The sequence below is a fragment of the Carcharhinus amblyrhynchos genome, chromosome 8 (genome assembly GCF_965287045.1).
Source record: "Carcharhinus amblyrhynchos chromosome 8, sCarAmb.v2.hapA, whole genome shotgun sequence".
Classification (NCBI taxonomy): Eukaryota; Metazoa; Chordata; class Chondrichthyes; order Carcharhiniformes; family Carcharhinidae; genus Carcharhinus; species Carcharhinus amblyrhynchos.
In genome coordinates this window covers 6,722,456-6,743,940 of record NC_137331.1, presented here as the reverse complement: position 1 = coordinate 6,743,940, position 21,485 = coordinate 6,722,456, and the positions used below count along the sequence as shown (strand labels likewise).

General features: G+C 40.1%; 1 protein-coding gene across 3 annotated transcripts in view; it reads left to right on the top strand.

Moving 5' to 3' along the window:
* Positions 1-21,485, top strand: part of taf2 (TAF2 RNA polymerase II, TATA box binding protein (TBP)-associated factor) — a 103,057-nt gene that overhangs the window by 25,057 nt on the left and 56,515 nt on the right. For all 3 annotated transcript variants that reach the window (XM_080193590.1, XM_080193589.1, XM_080193591.1), the window contains 4 exons: positions 2,475-2,659; positions 5,315-5,428; positions 15,389-15,488; positions 20,093-20,178. In XM_080193590.1, the coding sequence (XP_080049716.1) occupies positions 2,475-2,659; positions 5,315-5,428; positions 15,389-15,488; positions 20,093-20,178 (485 nt within the window). The remainder of the gene's footprint in view (positions 1-2,474; positions 2,660-5,314; positions 5,429-15,388; positions 15,489-20,092; positions 20,179-21,485) is intronic.

Sequence of the window (21,485 nt, the reverse complement as noted above, 5' to 3'; positions counted from 1 at the left end):
CAAATCTGTTAGTGATTACTGATATAATGTGGGGCATAATGTATTTTTACTACTCTTGGATCATAGATGCAGCAGGAGGCCTTTCAGCCATCAAGCCTGCACCGACTCTGTGATAGAGTATCTTACCCAGGCTCACTTCCCTGCCCTACCTCCATATATTTACCTTAGCTAACCCATCTAAACCTACACATCTTGGGACACGAGAGGGCAATTTTTTTACTATGGGCAATCCATCTAACCAGCACATTTTTGGACGTTGGGAGGAAATTGGAGCATCTGGAGGAAATCCATACAGCCATGGGGAGAATATGTAAACTCCACAGTCACCCAAGGCCGGAATTGAACCTGGGTCCTTGACACTTTGAGGTAGTGGTGCTAACTATTGTGCCGCTGTGACACTCCTAATCTGAATGAGTTGATTATAATGCCCATATTCAAAAAATGTGTATTTCTATTAAATTGAATTTGTTACTTGCTGATAAATGGTTAACTTTTTAGACAGGCGAGTAAAGATCTTTACTAATCCCATTTTGAAAGTTGTACATTGTAATTTACAAGTGCCATAATTGAAAAATACACATGGGGGCAGTAGCTAGCAATGGGTAAGGGAGTTTTTATTGAAATATGGGTGATTAAACTGAACATTTGAAACATTGATTTGCATTTAGGCAGTGGGTGATACGTGTTTCTTTAGAATTTGACATTGTAACTAGTAGAAATATTAATATATTATGGAATATTCAGAAATGATTAGTGGAGCTATCGACTTTCACATGACTTCAGAAAGAATATTTTTACACATTTTCCATATCAGACCTTTTAAATTCTTGTAAATATTGATGTTCAGGGAGACTTTGTTGTGCTCGTATGAGGAGCAAAAGTAGATCGTACAGCCTGTAGACTGTTTCGCCATTCAGTACAATCATGCCTAATCTTGGACTTAAACTCCACTTTCCCAGCTGCTCCCCATATCCTTTTATTCCTCTTAAGACATCAAAACATCTATTTATACTGGCCTTAAATATAGCCACCAATGCACCATCTACAACCCTTCGAGGTAGAGCATTCCAAAGGTTCACACCCTTTGAATGAAAAAATTTCTCATCTCAGTTGTAAATGATTGACCCCTTATTCTGAAATATAAACTTGTGTTCTAGATTCCTCAAGCAGGTGAAACAATTTTGCAGTGTCTACCCTGTCAAACCCTTCAGAATTTTATATGTTTCAACAAGTTCATCTCATAGGAAAGCGAGCAAGTAGGAAGGCAAATGACATGGCCTTTATTGCAAGGGGATTGTAATGCCCAATTAAAGACGTCTGGCTATGTGATACCCTTGCTGAAGGATATACTTGCATTTAATTGTAGAACAGGAATAAAGAACTCTTGCTACAATTGTGCAGGGCTTTGGTGAGACCATACCTGGAATAATGTGCACAGTTTTGGCCTTCATATTTAAGAAAAGATGTATTTGCTTTGGAACCTTTAGAAAAAGTTCACTACATTGCTCCTTGTGATGAGAAGGTTGTGCTGAGTAAATTCTCTGGAGTTTATAAGAATGAGAGGTGATCTCATTGAATCATATCAAAGGGTTTGACAGGTTAGACACAGAGATTGTTTCCTCTGCTTGGAGGATCTAGAATACAGGATTATATTCTCAGGATAAGGGGTCAATCATTTAGGACTGAGATGAGAAATTTCTTCACTCAAAGGGTGTGAATCTTTGGAATGGGTCTGCCCTGGAAGATTGTGGATGTTCCATCATTGACTGTATTGAAGGCTGGTATATACAGATTTCTGGTGTTTCAAGAGAATCAAGGGATATGGAAAGCAGGTGGGAAAGTGGAGTTGAAGCCCAAGATTAGCCATAACCGTGCTGAGAGGCAAAGCAGATTATGGGCTGTATGGTCTACTGTTGCTCCCATGTCTTACTTTGATGTGGACCCAAATAGACTATTTCTTATTTTATGGTGCGGTATTTTAACAAAGCAGTGTATTAAAAGTTCGAGAAGATGCAACTCTGCTTCAGAATGTTAGGTAGAATTACACAGGGAATTGTGTTTAATATGAAAGGAAAACAATATTTTGAAAGCTTGAAAATTAAATTTTGTAGTCTGCTGCAGGACTGGATAAACACAATAATGGTTCTTTTTGACTGAGATTGTGAATTGAAATGAATGAGTTCCTTGCAATGGAATAAAGGCAAAATACTGTGGATGCTGGAATGAAAGAAAAACAGAAAATGCTGGAGAAACTGAGCAGCTCTGACAGCACCTGTGGAGAGAGATTAGCTCCAACGCTGAATCTATTCTCTCTCTACAGGTGCTGCTGAGTTTCTTCAGCATTTTCTATTTTTGTCGTTGCATATGGTACAAAACTAAATAATACTATAATTCTGATTTTCAACAAATCAAGGTGTGTGGTTTTACTGAAATGATTTTTCAGCTGTTTCATATTTTGATATTTACCTTTCCAGGTGACGCATTTTTGTTTACCTCAACTGTTACCACTTCTTAAACATACCACATCCTTTCTTCACGAGATTTTTGAGTTTTATGAAGAGATTCTAACCTGCCGATACCCTTACGCTTATTATAAGACTGTATTTGTTGATGAAGCCTATGTAGAAGTAGCCTCATATGCATCTATGAGTATTTTAAGGTGAGTCTCTTTTTGGAAACACTTTTTTGGCAGACCTGTTGACTAGACATTTCCCATTGTGAGGACTAATTGGAGTGAGAATTTCAGGCTGCGTTCAAGCATTTATTAGCTGCTTGTTCAAATGGAATTGACAGAAGCTTAGAAGCAGAGTGTTTGCCTGCTTTAGAGCAGATTATGATGCATATTGCAAAAAGTGGAAATAATATGTTTGACAGCTAAGGAAGCAGTTTGGAGTTTTAAATGAAACATACAATTCACCTTGTGCTTCTGTCGGTGAAGGCACAATCCATTAAAAAAAACAACCATTTGCGGTTCGAGAATCTCTGGTTCAATCCACATCATGCAGAATGACTGATCTTTGATGATAGAAGATTACTACTGGGTTCAGCAGCCCAGGTTAAAACCTTATATTAAAAATTGGAAAAACATTCCAGGGTGAGGGGTATGTGGGGTGAGTGTGAAAGTGTTTTTTTTCCTGATGACCACACAAACAGTTTCTGTCAATGTCATTCGGTAATGATTATGAGCAGAAACTCTGGCAAGTTTACTCTGCTGTTCCTACCCAAGGGTAGTGAAACAGTTGTAGTGTTTTACCCCTGTCTCAGTTGTGACCAGCTGACTAAACACCTGTTATGACTGAGTCTGTGACCTATCTTCTCTGTAGGATCAGTACAACAGTATAGGGTATTTAATGAATTGAGCCTTCAGGGTAAACCTGCTTGTAAAATGTTGTGCGAGTTGAACTTGAATGAGAACCAACTCTGAGGTTAAATTCCTGAGCTGCTGAATTGAAGTCAAGTGCCACAATAGTTTTTCTACCTCCCTAAGCCAGCAATTAATGCTATTCTCAAGTGTTTAAAAGTAGAATTTTATATTCAAACCATCTAATTAAATGTTCAGTGATGAATAACATAATACTGTGGTCTGAGTAAGGATTCTTTATTCCTGGAGAATATTGAAGTCATAGCTAATGTTTTGAAATTTTCAAACTGCAGCTTAGTTTGGAGGTTAGAGCTTAGTAAGAATAAAAAGAAATTGAGCTTCATTTTGACCTTTAGTTAATTTCTGAATTTATAATTCAATAAAATGTGTGGAGATTATAACACTTAAAAATCTGTTTAGTTTTATTTTTGTTAAAAAATATATTATGACTATGTTAATTAATTTGGTAGTTCTGTGGACAGATATGCGTAGGTCACATACAGCATAGCAAGATGCAGAGTAGTCTCTGTCTCAATAACAAAATATTGTCTCAGAACTTCCCTCACCAACAGTCATTACAATTACTCAGATTGCACGTTTAGCCACATTTGTGCCAAAGTATGGTTTGTGCTCTGGTGGCGATGGCATGCTTATTTCAAGAAGTCTTAAGGCTACAGCACATTTTGACCTGGGTTTAAGCCCAAGATGGAGAAATGAAAAGATAGACCCCTAACACACTGCGCCATGCAGTATTTAGTATTTAATATGATAAGGAAGTACATTTACTTCACATTATCTAGCATTTAAAAAAATGTAGTGTTTCTGCCTTTGCTCCATCAATTTTCTTTTCCCCATTTGTCTTTGACTCTGTTTGAGGGGACAGTTCCCATGGGTGCTTCCTGCCTTGCTACCTCATCCAGGTGGTTACTATTCCTATGTACATAGATCCTGACTTCATGTCTATAGCTGTTGTCACTGTAAGCAATCCAAAAGGTGAGTTACATCCCACTTGCACTTCATTTCCATTTGATGCTGAGGCTAGATGTACTGTTGACATAGCTGAAATCAGTGAATTTAATGAAAACTTGGAAAGAATCAGAGGTCTTCGTGGTTTGAATGACTCAACAACTGCAATCACTTGATAACCTCAACAAGCACTTGGCTCCCTCAGTGTATGACATTTGTTAAGTGACACAGTGTGATTGGCTCCGGCCCTTTATTGAGTAGCAAATTGAGCCATGAAATAGAGCAATCCTGGGCCCTTTCACATGGGGGAAACTATTTTAAGTTTAAATTGGATGCAAAAATGCTAATGGGCAATTTGAGAGGAGCATGTCAGTGCCTTGGAGAAGATGTTTTGGGGATGATATATGGAATAGAGAAAACAGAAAGAAGGCAGGAAAATCACAATCAGTTAAATATCAGAGCAGAAAATGATCATTAAAGTTTGACTGGCTAAGGACGTTACTGCATAAGGAAACACCAAACAAATACTGTTGGTGCTGCATTATCTGTAACTCACAAAAAAATAATTGATCAGAATTCCTCATCTAAATTCATTATTGATGATATTCTGTTTCCAGATTATAAGGTCTTTAAAAATATTTTGTGTTTATTCCCAATTCATTTAATTTGTAGTCTTTAGTAGCTGAGAAGTCCTAATGTGTTTGTTGTTAACTTAGATATAGTTGATGAATATTTCAAAACATTGACTTTTCAAGCAGCCAAACAACTGCTAATTATTGTGTGATTATTGTGCAGTGAACGTTTAAAGAATGAATATGAAAGGGCAAGAAAACTTCCAGTGATACCATCAATTGATGAAATACAGAGTCAACCTTGTTACATTTGAACTGAATTTCTGTCATCTTTTAAACCACAGTATTTGTTTTGACTAAGTAAAATGTCTTGCTAGCCTGAAACCTTAGTTCTATTTTCTCATCTTTCATTCAGCACAAACCTTCTGCACAGTGCCATGATTATAGATCAGACGCCACTTACCAGACGATGTTTAGCACAAGCTTTGGCTCAGCAGTTCTTCGGCTGCTTCATTTCCAGAATGTCTTGGTAAGTATATAAAATGGTGGGAGCCAAGGACATACGCCTTCATAAACTATACCAGATTAATAGTTTTGTGGAGACTACTCCAGCACTATGAAAACTTTACAATGTTTGTAAAACAAAAATACAATAACCAGTCTGTCTGAAATTAATATCAATGTCAGCTTGATTTAGTTGATGACATACTACCTTCAATAGGATGGAACTTGAGCTCTTTTCGAAACTTGAGTGCATAATTTAGTTGATGCTTCAGTGTAGTACCAAGGGAATGTGATAATCTTGGAAGAAGACACTTTTAAGTTGAGGCATCATCTGCCTATTCAACTGGATATAATGACAATGTCGACTTTTCAAAGAAGACCTGGGAGTTCCCGTGCTGTCCAAAATGTTATGATCCCCATAAGAGTTGGTGTGACCAGATGTCCTGGTTTGGCCAAGACAGCCTGGGTTTTTCACTAGGCATCCCATTGTCCCAAAGATTTTCTCCAGATTATTCAAATGTCCGGCTTTTCAGCGTCCTGAGGCCCCTTGCAGCTTCTGGCTGAATTGAAGGAATTCCCCATCACACGGCTCTGGGTCACTGGATCACGGTTCGCATTGTTGGTTGTCCATCGTCATCGATGAGGACCTCGACGTCATTAGTCATTTTGAGGCTGGTTGCGGTGTGTCCAAAGTTGACTGATCAGGCCAATTCGGGCACAGAATGTCCTGGCGCATATTGGACAGACTTGTGTAGACACTAGTTGTTGCACTGATGGCTCTGGACTAGCGCAGCTCATGCCTAAGTTGTGCTTAAACAATACACCTTGCTTCTTAAGCTTGACAACCCTTGTGGATGAGGCAGCACCAGGTAGGGTGGTTTTGTGCCAGCATTTCCCAAGTGGTCATGTCTATGTCCAGCAACTTTAGGGAGGCCTTGAGTGTGTCTTTGAAATGTTTCTTCTGCCCTCCATGCGAGCGCCTTCCAGCAGAGAGTTCCCCAAAAAGGAGCTGCTTGGGTATGCGCTCGCCTGACATACGGATGACATCACCTGCCCGCCAGGTCTGCGCTCTTATCAGCAGTGTGTGGACTGGTGGTAGACTTGCTCTAGCGAGAACTTCAGTGTCTGGTACTTTGTCTTGCCATCTGATGCATAATATTCTATGAAGACAAGTCATGTGGAAACGATTGAGCTGACTTGCATGTCTTGGCTACACATTTCACAGGCATACAGGAGGGTAGTGAGTACTGCGGCGCTGTAGACCTTCAGTTTTGTTGCTGGGCTGATTCCTTGACGTTCCCAGACAGTGGAGCGCAGTCTATCAAAAGCAGAACTTGCCTTTGCTCTTCTGCAATTAACTTCTGTCTCAATAGTCACTGTTTGGGAGAGAGTGCTGCCAAGATAAGTGAACTGGTCCACTGCCTGTAGTTTCTGCCCTTTGATTGTGATTATGGGTTCTGTGTACGGTGCATGAGGAGCATGCTGGTGCATGACTTTGGTCTTTTTAATATTGATGGTGAGTCCAAAGTTGTCACAAGCCATGGAAAATTTGTTCATACTGACTTGCATCTCTAGCTGTGAGCCAGAATACAGGGCGCAGTCATCAGCAAAGAGGAAGTCCCTCAGAACTGTCTCCTTCACTTTTGTAATAGTTTGAAGTCTCCTCAGGTTGAAAAGCTTCCCATCCACTCTGTACTTGAGGCTGATTCCAGCAACACTGTCCTGGAAGGCATCGTTCAGCATGGCAGTAAACATCATGCTGAACAGCGTGGGTGCAAGCACACAGCCCTCTTTGATGCCATTGGCTACTGGGAATGCCTCAGAGGATTCTCCGCCATCCAGTACTCTGGCCATCATGGAACTGGCGTACCATCTGAATCAATTTGGGAGGCAGCCGAGCTTTGACATGTTCCTCCACGGGCCTTCTCGGCTTAGTGTCGAAGGCTTTCGCAAGTCAACAAAGGTTGTGTAGAGCTTGCGATTAAAACATAAAGAACATAAGAAATAGGAGCAGGAGTAGGCCATCTAGCCCTTTGAGCCTGCCTCGCCATTCAATAAGATCATGGCTGATCTGAAGTGGCTCAGTTCCACTTTCCTGCTTTCTCCCCATAACCCTTAATCCCCTTGCCTACCAAACACCTATCTACCCGCGTCTTAAATATATTTAGTGAGGTAGACTCCACTACTTCAACGAGCAGAGAATTCCAGAGATTCACCACCCTTTGAGTGAAGAAGTTCCTCCTCAACTCTGTTCTAAACTGCACCCCCCCATCTTGAGGCTGTGCCCTCTAGTCCTGCTGTCCTTTCTAAGCGGGAAGAACCTGTCCCCTATCCATCCCTTTCATCATGTTATACGTCTAAATAAGATCCCCCCTCATCCTTCTAAACTCTAACGAGTACAAGCCCAGCCTATTCAGCCTCTCCTCATAGCTCAACCCCCTCAACTCCGGTATCAGCCTAGTGAACCTCCTCTGCACTCCCTCCAAGGCCAAAATATCCTTGCGCAAGTGCGGTGACCAAAACTGCGCACAGTACTCCAGCTGCGGCCTCACCAGTGCCCTGTACAGTTGCAGCAAGACCTCCCTGCTTTTATATTCAATCCCCCTCGATATGAAGGCCAGCATCCCATTTGCCTTCCTGACCACCTGCTGCACCTGTAAGCTGGGTTTTTGTGACTCATGCACAAGGACCCCCAGGTCCCTCTGCACTGTAGCATGCTGCAGCTTTTTGCCCTGTAAGTAGTTGTCCTTCCTACTATTATTACTACCAAAGTGGAAAACCTCACACTTGCCAACATTGTATTCCATCTGCCAGGTCCTCGCCCACTCGCTCAGCCTATCTAGATCCCTCTGCAGACTTTCCACACCCTCCGCACAATTTGCCGTTCCACTTATCTTTGTGTCATCAGCAAATTTCGACACCTTACACTCGGCTCCCTCCTCCAGATCATCTATATAAATGGTAAATAGCCGAGGCCCCAGCACTGATCCCTGGGGCACTCCACTGGTCACCAACCGCCAATCCGAATAGCACCCATTGACACCCACTCTCTGCCTCCTATTTGACAGCCAATCCCCTATCCACGCTAACCCCTTACCCCCAACTCCATGCCCCCTAACCTTCTGTAACAACCTTTTTGTGCGGCACCTTATCAAACGCCTTCTGAAAATCAAGAAACACCCCATCCAGCGGTTCCCCTCTATCCACCGCACTAGACACATCCTCATAGAATTCCAATAAATTCGTCAGACACGACTTCCCCTTAACGAATCCGTGCTGCGTCTGCTCTATTAAACAATTCTTCTCAAGATGCCTCGCTATTTCCTCTTTGATGACGGATTCAAGCATTTTTCCTGCAACAGACGTTAAACTAACTGGTCTATAATTCCCTGCCTTTTCCCTCCCTGCCAGAGAAGTGTCAGGATTCTGCTTCTGACACTTCTCCTGAAGTTGGCGTGCAGCAAAAATCATGTCAGTAGTCCCACGACCTTTGCGGAAGCCACACTGTGACTCTGGAAGCAGGCCCAGCTCCAGATGAGTGACCAGACGATTTAGCAGGACTGTTGCGAGGGTTTTTCCTATGAAGGAGAGCAGCGAGATTCCTTGGTGGTTGTCGCATATTTGCCGATTGCCCTTCCTCTTGCAGAGGTATATGACGGAAACATCTTTAAGTTCCTGAGGAATGGATCCTTGCTTCCAAAAGACTGGAACAACTCGGTGAGCTTCTTGATAAGTACAGGACCAGCAGCTTTGTAGATCTCTGAGGGTATGGCATCTGCTCTTGGGGCTTTGCCACTGGATAGCTGGCTGACAGCTTTTGTGACTTCGGCTGCTGCCAGTGAGTCATCCATGGCACTATTGCTATCAGCCTGGGGAATCCTGTCTATTGCCTCAATGTTAATAGATGACAGTCGGTTGAGGATGGCTTCAAAGTGGTCAGCCCAGCTCTGCAGGATCTGAGCCCTCTCTGATGAGAGTTGTACCATCTGTACTCAGGAGGGGAGCTCCCGAGAGATTGAGGTCCATAGAGAATGTTGAGGGCTTCATAGAACTGTTTCAAATTGTTTCTATCATTGTATCCCCGTATTTCATTTGCCTTGGCGCTCAGTCAGGCATCCTGCATTTTACAGTTATTCTGGACTGTTCTGCAAACACTGGTAAAAGCATTTTTCTTAGCAGCTGATGATGGGTCATTCTGACAGGCCCTATGAAGATGGTGTTTTTCAACAAGTAGACCCTGTATCTCCTCATCGTTCTCATCGAACTAATCATGCTGCTTGTAGGTAGAGGGCCCGAGCATCTTCAGTGTAGATGTATGGACAGCATCCCTGAATGTTCCCAGCCGTCCTCAGCGCTGCCTGCAAGGTGTATGTCAGCAGGCTTGATTTCTAAGTCTTCAGCCAGTGCTGAAGCTATGCTGGGATTCTTAATGACTCTGGGTCACTGGATCAAGGTTCGCATTACAACTCAGGAGGAATGCAAGCTTGCTTCTGAGGTTTTGGAGGCAAAAGGCAGCAAGATGGAAGCCAGGAACTTGCTGTACAGGTAAAGCCAGCAAGCTGGGCTAGGCAGGCTATGTTTACAGGACTGGACTGCACTGAATTATTGAACACACTATCTCCATTAGAGAATTCAAACTCTGGCTCCTTCCAATTCCACTTAACACCTCAATTAAAAAAAAATTCTTGCACAGATGCTAAATATAAGTATACAAAAAAAACTTTTCAGTAACCTATGGAAAGTGAGTCTGTATCATGGGCCTGACTTGCTTTCTGCAGCCCATTAAAAGTTTTATTTTGTATAAAAATCTAGATATTTCTGGCATCTGTACAAGATCATTTTATTTTCAATTATGGTTAGTGGGATCTGAAGGTGCTTGTGTTTGGATCCTCTAGACAGTATGTTCAATAGCTATTGTCTTGTGATTAAATTGCTTCTCCTAAGCTTTTAGAGAACGATGGCAGAGAAGAGTGGATTTTCAATTAAAAGGAAGCTTTTAATGCCTATGGTTTTATATTGTTTTTCTGTGTCTCAGCGATTTGTAATCTGGTTACCTTTTTACATACAGGTTAAAATAAAAATCTACAATGCTTTTCTTCCTGAGGGGGGAAAAAAACATGATTGCTAAAGTCATTAAGAACTTAATATTTGGGCAAAGTCACGTCCAGAGGAGACACTTCCGGTATAATTTGTGTTTTCGTTCCTAACATGAATGGACATTAATTTCATTTCATGACTTTAAAGGATCACTAGTGATTCACAGACAATCCAATCTCCAAATACAAAAGCAGTCATTGAACTTGGAAAGAGGCAGAATGGGATCACGGACTGCTGTGATCTGTTAATCCTGATAGCAATTCACCAAAAGCCTCAATACTTGTTCAGAATTATTGCCTTCCATTATAAAATAAAGGATCATAATACTAATACAGCACAGAGGAGCCCATTTAGTTCACAGCGCCTGTGCTTTTTTTTTAAGAGAGCAGTACAACTATATTTCACTCCCTTTCTCTTTTTCACCTTTCCAAGTAATTATGCAATTCCCACTTGAAAGTTGCTATTGAATCTACAGCAGTCATCTTTTTGGGTGTAGCATTCCAGACCATAACAGATCCCTGTGTGCTTTTTCCCTTTTTTCTGCCATTTCCTTAATTCAGTGCCCTTGGATTATTGACCCCCCCACTCCATCTTCATCACCTCCACTGTACACAATTTATCCTTATTTACTCCACCAAAACCTTTCATAATTTTGAAATTTATCAAATATCCTCGTGAAAGGATAACAGTCCCAGTTTGTCTAGAGAACTGAGATCTTTAATCCCTTCTGCAGCCTCATCACAGCTAAGTCACCTTCTTAAAGTGTAGTGTCCATAATTGATCCCAGCAGAGGAGACCATAATCAGCATCAACTGGGTACCTTGTGAATGCAATTGTCTTTTCTCATCTTGTACATCCTTGTGGCTAAGCCAGTATTCCTTCCTAAACCAGCACAGTCAAATAAATTAACTGGCATGGGTGATTTTAGATAGACTTAAAGGCCTTTATCATCTATAACAGTTTTCATCTCAATTCTTCCTGGTGGAAGCATCCACCAAAGACATTATGAGTCAACACATATATGATCAAAACACTCGCCTTGATCCCTTCAATGCCTCTGTTGTCAGACCATCATACCCATCTTCAAAAGACCCACAAATCAGCTGTTTTATTGTTAGAACCCATCTGTGAAAATAAATGATGCTTTTAAATGGAGATTCATCTTGCTATTGTGCATTTGCACAATAAACTTAAGGAAATAGAGCATTTTGGGGTCTGTGACAAACAAAACCTTTTTTTAAGAAACTTAGGCAGAATGTTATTGAAATCAAATTCTGTGGTGTGTAGCTGCTTTTTTATAATTGAGTGTTTAATGGGATTGCCATCTCTGGCTGGAAATAGTCTGAGACGTTATCACATGACCTTTAAACTGCCCTTCCCCCACACTCCTGCCATTAGTTGCCCAACATGTCAGTTATCACACCCAAAGACTTTCACTGTGTCCAGCTATTAACTTTTGAAAATCTGGTCTTGCCACCTAGAGACTGATAACTTTTAAAAGATTTCAATTTCCTAAGGGCTGACACAAAGGATCACAGTGCAAAATTTCATGTTTTAGGACTTGGCTGTAACAAACTAAATTTAACATTACTTAGTGGACAATTAATATACCAACTTATAGAAAAGGGCAATTGAAACACAAAATTATGGAAAAGATATTCCCCATTAAGTACTTCATACAACCAAAAATGCCACACCACATTACACCGCACACTTAGCAGAAATCTCAGCAGTAGTCTTGTGTTTAAAGTCCCAGCTCTGTCTGACTTTAACAGTATCTCTACTTCCTGCTGTAAATGTTCCAAAGTCATTTTGAAAGAAAGTCCCTTCTGAGCATAAGCGAGTGGACTTCAGTAGCAAAACACCCTCTGGTAACTCCTTGTTCTTAAAATCGCCACAGGCCTTGTCTCTCAAAATTGGGAATCCATCTTCTTGCATCTTCTGCTTGTTGATTAACCCAAAAACAGTTCTTTTCTTCTGCCTGGCATAGCAGTACCTGTTGCAAGTCTTCTCCAAAGCTCTGTCTGACTGGCATTGACAGCCTGAATGCCATAAGACCAACTGCCTCCTCCAATGTGTTCGGGTGCTAAAACCTGCACTTTGCGTTCAGTAAGTGTTGATTTAAGTTTCTGCTTCCATAACAAGCAGGTCACGTGAGATTTTCTCAGGGCAAATTTGGTATGAGGTTGCATCTGTTTCTCCAAACTGAGCCATTTTTCTTTGAATTAAAGAAGACAGTTTAAAACATAACTGTTACACCTGTTGATGCTGTGAACAGGTTTGGACCCTTATCTAAAGGAAAGATATGGTGGCATTGGAGGCAGTCCAGAGAAAGTCTGCTATGTTGATTTGGGTATGAAAGAATTTTCTTATGAGGAGAGGTTGCGTAGTTTGAGCATGTATATATTGGAGTTTAAAAGAGTGAGACGTGACCTTATTGAGACAGGGGTGTTGACAAGGTAGATGCTGAGAAGTTTTTCCCTGTGTGGGAGAGTCTAGAACCAGAGGACATAGGGCGGCACAATGGTTAGCATTGCTGCCTTACAGCGCCAAGGAACCAGGCTCAGTTCTTGGATTGGGTCACTGTCTGTACGTTGTCCCTGTGTCTGCATGGGTTTCCTCTGGGTGCTCCGATTTCCTCCACAGTTTGAAAGACATGCTGGTTTGGTGGATTGGCCACGCTAAGTTTTCCCTCTGTACCCGAACAGGTGCTGGAGTGTGGCAACTAGAGGATGTTCACAGTAACTTTATTGCAGTGTTAATGTAAGCCTACTTGTGAAAATAATAGATAAACTTATAATATCAGAGTAAGAGGTGCCCATCCAGGACTGAGATGAGGAATATTTTTTCTTTAAGATGGTGAATCCATGGAATTCTTTACTACAGAAGGCTGTAGAGGCTGGATCATTAAGAGTATACATGATTGATATGGACAGATTTTTAAAGGAATCAAGGTTTATAGGGATAAGCTAGAAAAAGAGTTAGGAATTATCATATCAGTCATGATCTCATTGAATGGTGGAGCAGACTCAATGAGCAAAACGGCCTCCTTCTGCGCTAATGTCTTATGCTTTTATAAAATCCAGCATTCATAATGCCAGCCAAAACTTGAACTAACATTGCCCAACAGCAGAGTAATTGTTTATTAATTTTGTTTTCTGTAATTGGTCATCTTTGTTCATGAAGCAGTGGTTATACTATAAAATGCTTGATTGTCTATTGTGCATTTTGGGACATTTCGAATTGAGAAAGGCACTAATTTCAAGTTCTTTAATTAAACATTAAGAATGAGTTTTGGATTCACAACATCAAGGTGACAATAAAGATGTATTCAAAATGATGTACTATATTATACTATGTTCTAGATGACATTAATTGGTATTATAAGAATAGACTCTTGGGGCTGAACCTCTTTTTCAAAATAAAGACCAATATTGGTGGAAATACTTGTCTGGCAGCATCTATTGTGAGATGAACAGAGTTAATATTTTGAGTTAATGGCATGAAGGTACTGATAAAGATCATTCCGGATGCTCCGGTTTCCTCCCACACTCCAAAGAAATGCGGATTAGGTTGATTGGCCATGATAAATTGCTCCTTAGTGACAGGAAGATTAGCAGGGTAAATACGTGGGGTTAAGGGGTTTGGGCCTGTGAGGGATCTCCACTTCACACCTGTCCACAGTAGTGTTTGAAATTAAAGACTTGCCATTTGTGACTCACAGGATCATATTTGCATCCTATCACCTGATGGTATGTACAGTTTTTAGCATGTTGCATGGCTGTCACCCCCTGCAAGTACTAAATATTGTAGTTTACTCCAGTGAGCACATTGTCCACAACCAGGCTGAATGGTGATGATTTCACAGCTACAGTGGAGTTGCTTAGTAGCAAACCTGGTGTTTTTATCATCTGTCTGCTTTTCCAGTTTCAAGGAATAGCATTGTGAATCATCATTCTGATGTTGAAAAATCACTCCCAATTAACAGGAGAAATATTTTTGTCCAGGACCAAATGGGAAACATGTACTGGATACATTACCTCTTCACATTCCCCTTTCACTTACAGTAATTAGCGCTTACAGCAAAGTGGGATTCTCTCTAATAGCAGTGTGTTTGATCACCAATGTCAATGTTTTAAAGAACATTTTGATGAATGATGTGTTCAGTCGATGATTGAATAAGTTAGGATTTTTAATCTAAGGTCATTGCCTCTGAATAATTAAAATTGAATGGGTGCATGGAGAAATCGGAAAAGGGTTTTCCAGTGAGCATACACCTAATTTCAGATGCTGTAACCCAGGAAACAAAAGCTGTTTGAAAACTGCAAAGGAAATTGATTACTCAATGAGTTGGTTGAAATGCAACAAAAACTGTTTTATATTAAGGACAAAAGTGACATGGGGAAATAATTAAAGGATTATTCTTCTGTAGCCAGTCTCAGCTTGGAATTATTTATTTGGCTTGCATTACACCAATTCAAATCTACTGTAACAATTAGTTTTGTTTAAAGATAAAGTTCCATTTTAATTTCTTATGCCGTCACCTGGAATACGCAAGTGTCTATAATGTATCTTGTAGACTTGCCGCTTACTGTAATTATTTCTTTGTGCCGCACAGGAGCAACATCTTTCACGGCTCTATTCTGATCACACTCTGCATTAGTAAACACGCCCTTGGCCGTGATTCTCTTCTCCCAAAATCTATTCAGTTCTTATGTGGTTCAATTGTAAAATTCCCATTCTCTCCAGCATATCTGAAAATTGTGGGAGGGGGTAGGGCAAGCAATATTTTTGAAAAAATGGTGCACTTTGTTGCACTAATTTTGATGCACTAATTTTGATTTTTTTTAATTTTTTGAATACCACCTTTCCAACTTTGCTTCTGCAGGTCAGATGAATGGGTGTTGAAAGGGATCTCTGGATACATTTATGGCCTGTGGATGAAAAAAACCTTTGGTGTGAATGAATACAGACACTGGATCAAAGAGGTACCATAAACAATGCTGATAATCAGATTTAAGAGAGGTTACTATAAAACAGTGCCAGGTTTGTTATGAACCAAGTGAATTTTGACACTATTTAGTCAATGAGCTAGAATTCTGGTAGCACTTGTGGTAGAATGTAGGGTAAAACTCTTGATAGCCTCTGAAATAGCCGAGCAAGCCTCTCAGTTCAAAGACAGTTATGAGTGGACAACAAATGCTCGTCTTGCAAGTGAAGCTCAAAGTCATGGGAGAATAAATAAAAATAATATCGCAATCTCTTTAAGAGATTCCTTATCTCTGTAAGATAAGGAAATTATCCAATCATCTCCATTCTGACTAAGTCTTCAGATGTGTTTATATGCAGCAATTGTGAGTGAGATCAGAATATTTAACTCACTAAAAACCAGTTTAAAAACACTAGAGCAGGAGAAGGTCATATGGTTTCTTGAGCCTACTTTGCCTTCAAATAAGATGGTGGTTAATCTTCCCTACTCCACTTCGTCATAGAGTCATACAAAGCAGAAAAGGCCTTCGGCCCATTGAGTCTACGCCAACAACTAATACTCAAGTCGTGCTAATCTCATTTTTCAGCATGTGTCCCATATCTTTGAATGATCTAATATTTCAAGTGCTCATCCAAATACTGTTTAAAGGTTGCAAGGTTTTCGACTTCCACTACCTTTCCAGATAGTGCATTCCAGATTCTCATCACTCTGAGTGAATTTGATTTTTTCAAATCTCCTCTGAATCTCCTGCCCCTTACCTAAAACTATGCTCCTTCATGATTGACCCCTCAACCAAGGGAAACAGCTGCTTCCTATTCACCCTGTCCATACCTCTCATAATCTTATACACATTAATCATGTCCACGCTCTAAAGAAAATAATTCAGGATTATCCAGTCTCCTTATAGCTCAAATGCTCCATCTCAGGCAACATTCTGGTGAATCTCCTCTATACCCCATGTTGTGCTGCCACATCCGTCCTTTAGGGAGGTGACCAGAACTACACACACTACTCCAGCTGTAGCCTAACCAACGTTCTTGCAGCTCCAACGTTACTTCCTTGCTCTTATACTCTTACTGCTCGACTGATAAAAGCAAGTGTCCCATATGATTTCTTTAATAACTTTATTCACCTGTTCTGCCGCCTTTAGGGATTTGTGAATAATAACCCCAAGATCCATCTATTCCTCTGAGCTTTCTAGTGTCCTACCATTCATTAAATATTCCCTTGATCATCTCACACTTACCAGAGTTAAACACCATCTACCACTGCTCTGCCCATCTGACCAACCTATCTTCCTGTAATCTATGACCTTCTTCTCTATTAGCCACCCTCCCAATCTTGATGTCATCTGCAAACCTGCTTATCATTCCCCCATATTATCATCTCTATAATTTACATATATAACAATAAGGGACCCAGCACTGAACCTTGTGGTGCATCATTGGATACCGACCTCCAGTCACTCAAAAAGATTTCTACCACTACCCTTTGTGTCCTATTACTAAGCTAGTTCTGGATCCATCTCACCACGTTTCCCTGAATTCCTTGTGCTTAAACCTCCTCAATCAATCTCTCATGCGGGTACTTGTCAAAGACTTCACTAAAATCCATAAAAACTACATCAACTGGACTTCCCTCATCCACACACTTGATGACATTTTAGCAAAATGGCATCAAACTTTTCAGATCTATCTGCATATCTCTTAGTCCTTTTAACATTTAAAAATCTGTTGACCTCAATTTTTACTTTACACTTTTGCACTTAGTCACCATTTCCTCTCTGCCGGCCAAGTCTTCACCCTTCTTGGCTCTACTATACCTCTCTTCCAGGATTGGAGCTTCACTGCAGTTTGGTCTCAAGGATCCAGCCTCACTGTAACTTTGCTTCCCTTGCACACCAGCCTTCAGCACATTGTTCGCTGCTTCACCAATCAAAGACTGTTCTTCACCATCATTTGTTGCTGATATGCTCACTAGTCAGCCTGTCAGCAGCAAATGTGGGAAAGAAATAACCTCTGATTGCAGGAGTAGCTCCAAGCAGAATCTTGCATTAAAACTCAATTGATAGAAATTTTTGAAAACTGTTTTCAGGCACTGTGTAGAGGAGCTTCCAGGCTGAAACTTGGACAAGTCTGTTGTAGATGTTACACACTGCTACCACTATGCACCAGTAATGGAGGGTCTGAATGTCTAAGAAGGGACCATCCGCTTGCCGCCTCCCTCCATGCCCCTCCCAATCCACTTGTGGTGAACAATGGTTTGGGAGAGGGGAACTGTGTGGGAGGGTGCAAGAGTTGCTGTGAATGAGAATGTCAGGAAGGGAAGTGGCAAGTGGAAGGGTCAAGGAGAGAAGTGACAAGTAAGCAGCAGGAAAGACGACTGCTGTCATGAGTTCAGGCTCAAGGACCTGACGTGTGAATTTTGGCTGTTAACTCTACCTACTTAATCAAGTATGACTTGTCCATTAAGTTCCTGTTGTGAGACATTTTTGCTTATGGGCTACAGTGGGAGAGTAAACCTCATTTAACCAAGAGGATTTACGCAGCTGTAATAATGATGTACATTGCATTTGATAGACTGATCCAGAACCATGCAAGCACATAGCTTGGTGGAACACTGCTTACTCCTTATCTCAGTCCTAAATGCCTGAACCTTTACCCTGAAATTGTCACCCTTAGTTTTAGCTTGCTCAGCCTGAGAAAATGGTATTTCAGCATATACGCTGAGCCGGCTCAGAAGTTTATAGGTTTGAATGAGATCACCTCTCATTCTTTTATGCACCAGCAAATATAAACTCATCCTACTTGATCTCCTCAAATGGAGCAGCCTTCTCATCACAGCAACTAATTTACTGAACCTTTGTTGCTGTGGCTGTACCTACTCAGCATGGACTGTTGCAATTTGAGAAGGCTGTTTACCACCGCATTCAAGGACATTTAAGGGTGGGTGGTAAATACTGGCCTTGCAAGCAAAGCTCACATCCTATGAAAGAATAAATAAAAATAACTTTCTAAAACAAATATAGTGTGCTTAGATAAAAAGGCCAACACTGTGTAGTGTCCCAGTGATTTTTTTGATTTATGAAGCATTTGGTACACATGGTGCTTGTGTACCAAAATTACTTATTTCAAAATTAACTGGAAAAGGTTACTTTAATGTACAAATGTATAGGTTGAATTCTGGAATTATCAGTGTTGGATAGGATTGTTTTATTCAAATCTGAATGATCTGTTGCAAAACAGAATAAACTTTTCATTATTAATTTTGTAATGTATATGAAGGATTTAGTTTTCAAAACAGAAAATTACACAAAACTTTCTGAAAATAGATGTTCTTAGCATTTGCCTGAAATTGGTTTCAATTGCCAGTCATGTATCATTGAATGCTTAATGAGAATCCAACTAAAACGACTTTAGTGGCATTTCTTTTGAAACTTATTCTTGATTTTTCCAGTGATACGGTGACCTTTGTTAGCTGCTAGTGTTGGTGCATTTCCTTCTTTTTGACTTAAAAATATTGTTTCACAAATGATTATATGAATGATTAATATTTAACATATTTTGTTGTTCAGTTGAGGGCAGTCATTTTGACCTTATTTTGTTCTATCATTATATTTTCTTGCCTTTTGAACCCTTTTAATAGTGCTACAATTTTTGGGATGTTTTATTATATTCCAACAGGTATTCCAGTGACTTGCATTGTCAGCATGAGAATTCACTACATTCTTCATTCAGTCTCTCAGTACCACCGCATTGCTGGCCTTTTTAAAAAAAACTCACCTTGCCATCTTTATTCCTCAATAGTAGCGGCCTGACTGAAATCAGTCACTTAGAGTTTAACAAGTTGTGAATGTGTATCCTACCAGTTGGTGGCAGATAAGGTTTGAAATTCCAATGAGTCACACCACTCTGCCCCATAAATTTTCTATGTTCCTGGATTTCATTGCAGTTGTGCTTTGGATGACCAATGAGCCATTATCATGCAATGCTTAAGACATTTCCACTGTTACTATGTTATTGAAAATTGTATTAAAGTTTCTTATTTATCACTATTTGCAAAGATTTCCAATTGTGCAGAGAATCATAAATATTAGTTCCGAGTTATAACCTGATAGGCAGGAGACTAACATGCTAAGTTAGGGTATTATTTTTTAACTTGAGAATTGGAATACAAATCTCTTCCTTTTATAAGAATTACAGAAATAGCTTACACTTATGAAGCACCTGTCATATCCTCAAAAAGGTATTTTGCAGGCTGTTAACTTCTTTTGAAATGTGGCCATTGTTGTAATTTTAGAAACTGCAAAAGCTATTTTGTGCAGTTCTAAATTAAATGAACCTGGGGAAGTCTGACACTATTTAACTCACATCACCTACTGCATAAATTCATAAGATTGTCAATGTTATGATAATGATTGGCTATAAAAGTGGATTTGCATTTTACTATTTACTCAATATAAATTAGAGATTCTAAGAGGAGAAGTGTGGAGACACCTTATTTCAAAGCAACAAAGTTATGAATAAGGGGTTGAGCAAACATAATTGAAATACATTATTTGAATATTGAAAAATGTAGTAACTATGTGTTTGTATTTTGTAGGAGCTGGACAAAATTGTGGATTATGAATTGAGAACTGGTGGAGTTTTGCTGCATCCCACATTTACAGGGGTGAAGGAGAAAGAAACGTTAGTGATCTCTTAATTGTAATTGACTGGTGTGAAAGAATGCAATAAGTTTACTTATTTTTCAAGTCTGTTTTCTCACTTTGAATATGGCCGCAACATATTTGGCAGCTGTTCATAGTGCCTGATTGTTCCCTGAATATGTAATTGATTGTCATGTTCAGAGACCCAAAAAAAGCTGACTGTTGCCATGTGTAGATTTCTTTGAAAAGTTTGTGATATTTGTTGTTGCTTTGGTCTGTTTTATCAGTTACCATTGGTTGACAGTGCACAAAGGCCATATTGTGTTGCTAGTTGTTCATTTTAGTTTAACATTTCTCAGAGCATTTCAAAGAATCCATTAACTTGTCCAGCCATCAAATTATTATGATCTTAAGCACACACTAAATTAATGACAATTTTTATCATGACAATAGCAACTTGTATTTATGTAGCACCTTTAACATAAAATAAAGCACTTCACAGGAGCATTGCAAAGCAAGACTTGACACCAAGGTGCATTAGGTGATATGAGAGGAGGCCAAAACATCATCACAGAGGTACATTTTAAGGAGTATCTTAAAGAAAGCAAGAAAAGTTTAGACAGGAATTCTGGAGTTTATGGCCTAGGTAGTTGTAAGTTGGCCTCAAATTGTGGAGCAGTTTAAATTGGGGATGGTCAAGAAACCAGAATTAGATGAATCTCAGAATCATTACAGTGCAGAAAGAAGATATTCTAGTCCATCAAGCCTGCATTGGCTCTCTGAAAGAGCATTCTACCTAGATATTCCCCTACCTTATCCCAATAACCTTGGACATTCTTTATTTTCTGATGGCAACCCAATTACCTCCACCACCTTCTCAGGGAGTTGGTTCCATACTTAAACCCACCCTCTGGGTGAAAAAAAATTGCCCATATCACTTTACTCCTTGTGGCAGTTGTTCTGAATATGTTCCCTGTATTCTTAATGCTCTTCTTAATGGGAACAGTTTCTCACATGTTTACCTTGTCCATACTAAGGATTTTCAATACCTTCATCAATTCTCCTTCCGGCCGCCTTTTCTCCAAGGAAAACAATCCCAACCCTTCCATTCAATACTCTTAGGAACAGGATTTTATCCCTGGAATCATTCTTGCGAATCTCCTCTATACTTTCTCCAGTACCTTCACATCCTTCCTCAAATATAGTGTCCACAACTGGTGCAGTACTCCATATGAGGCTTAAGTTCAACATGCCCTCCTTACTCTTGTACTCAAGAGTACATTTGTATATTTCTCTGCATTGAACTTCACCTGCCACTTATCTGCCCAATCCCTCAGTGTGTCTTAT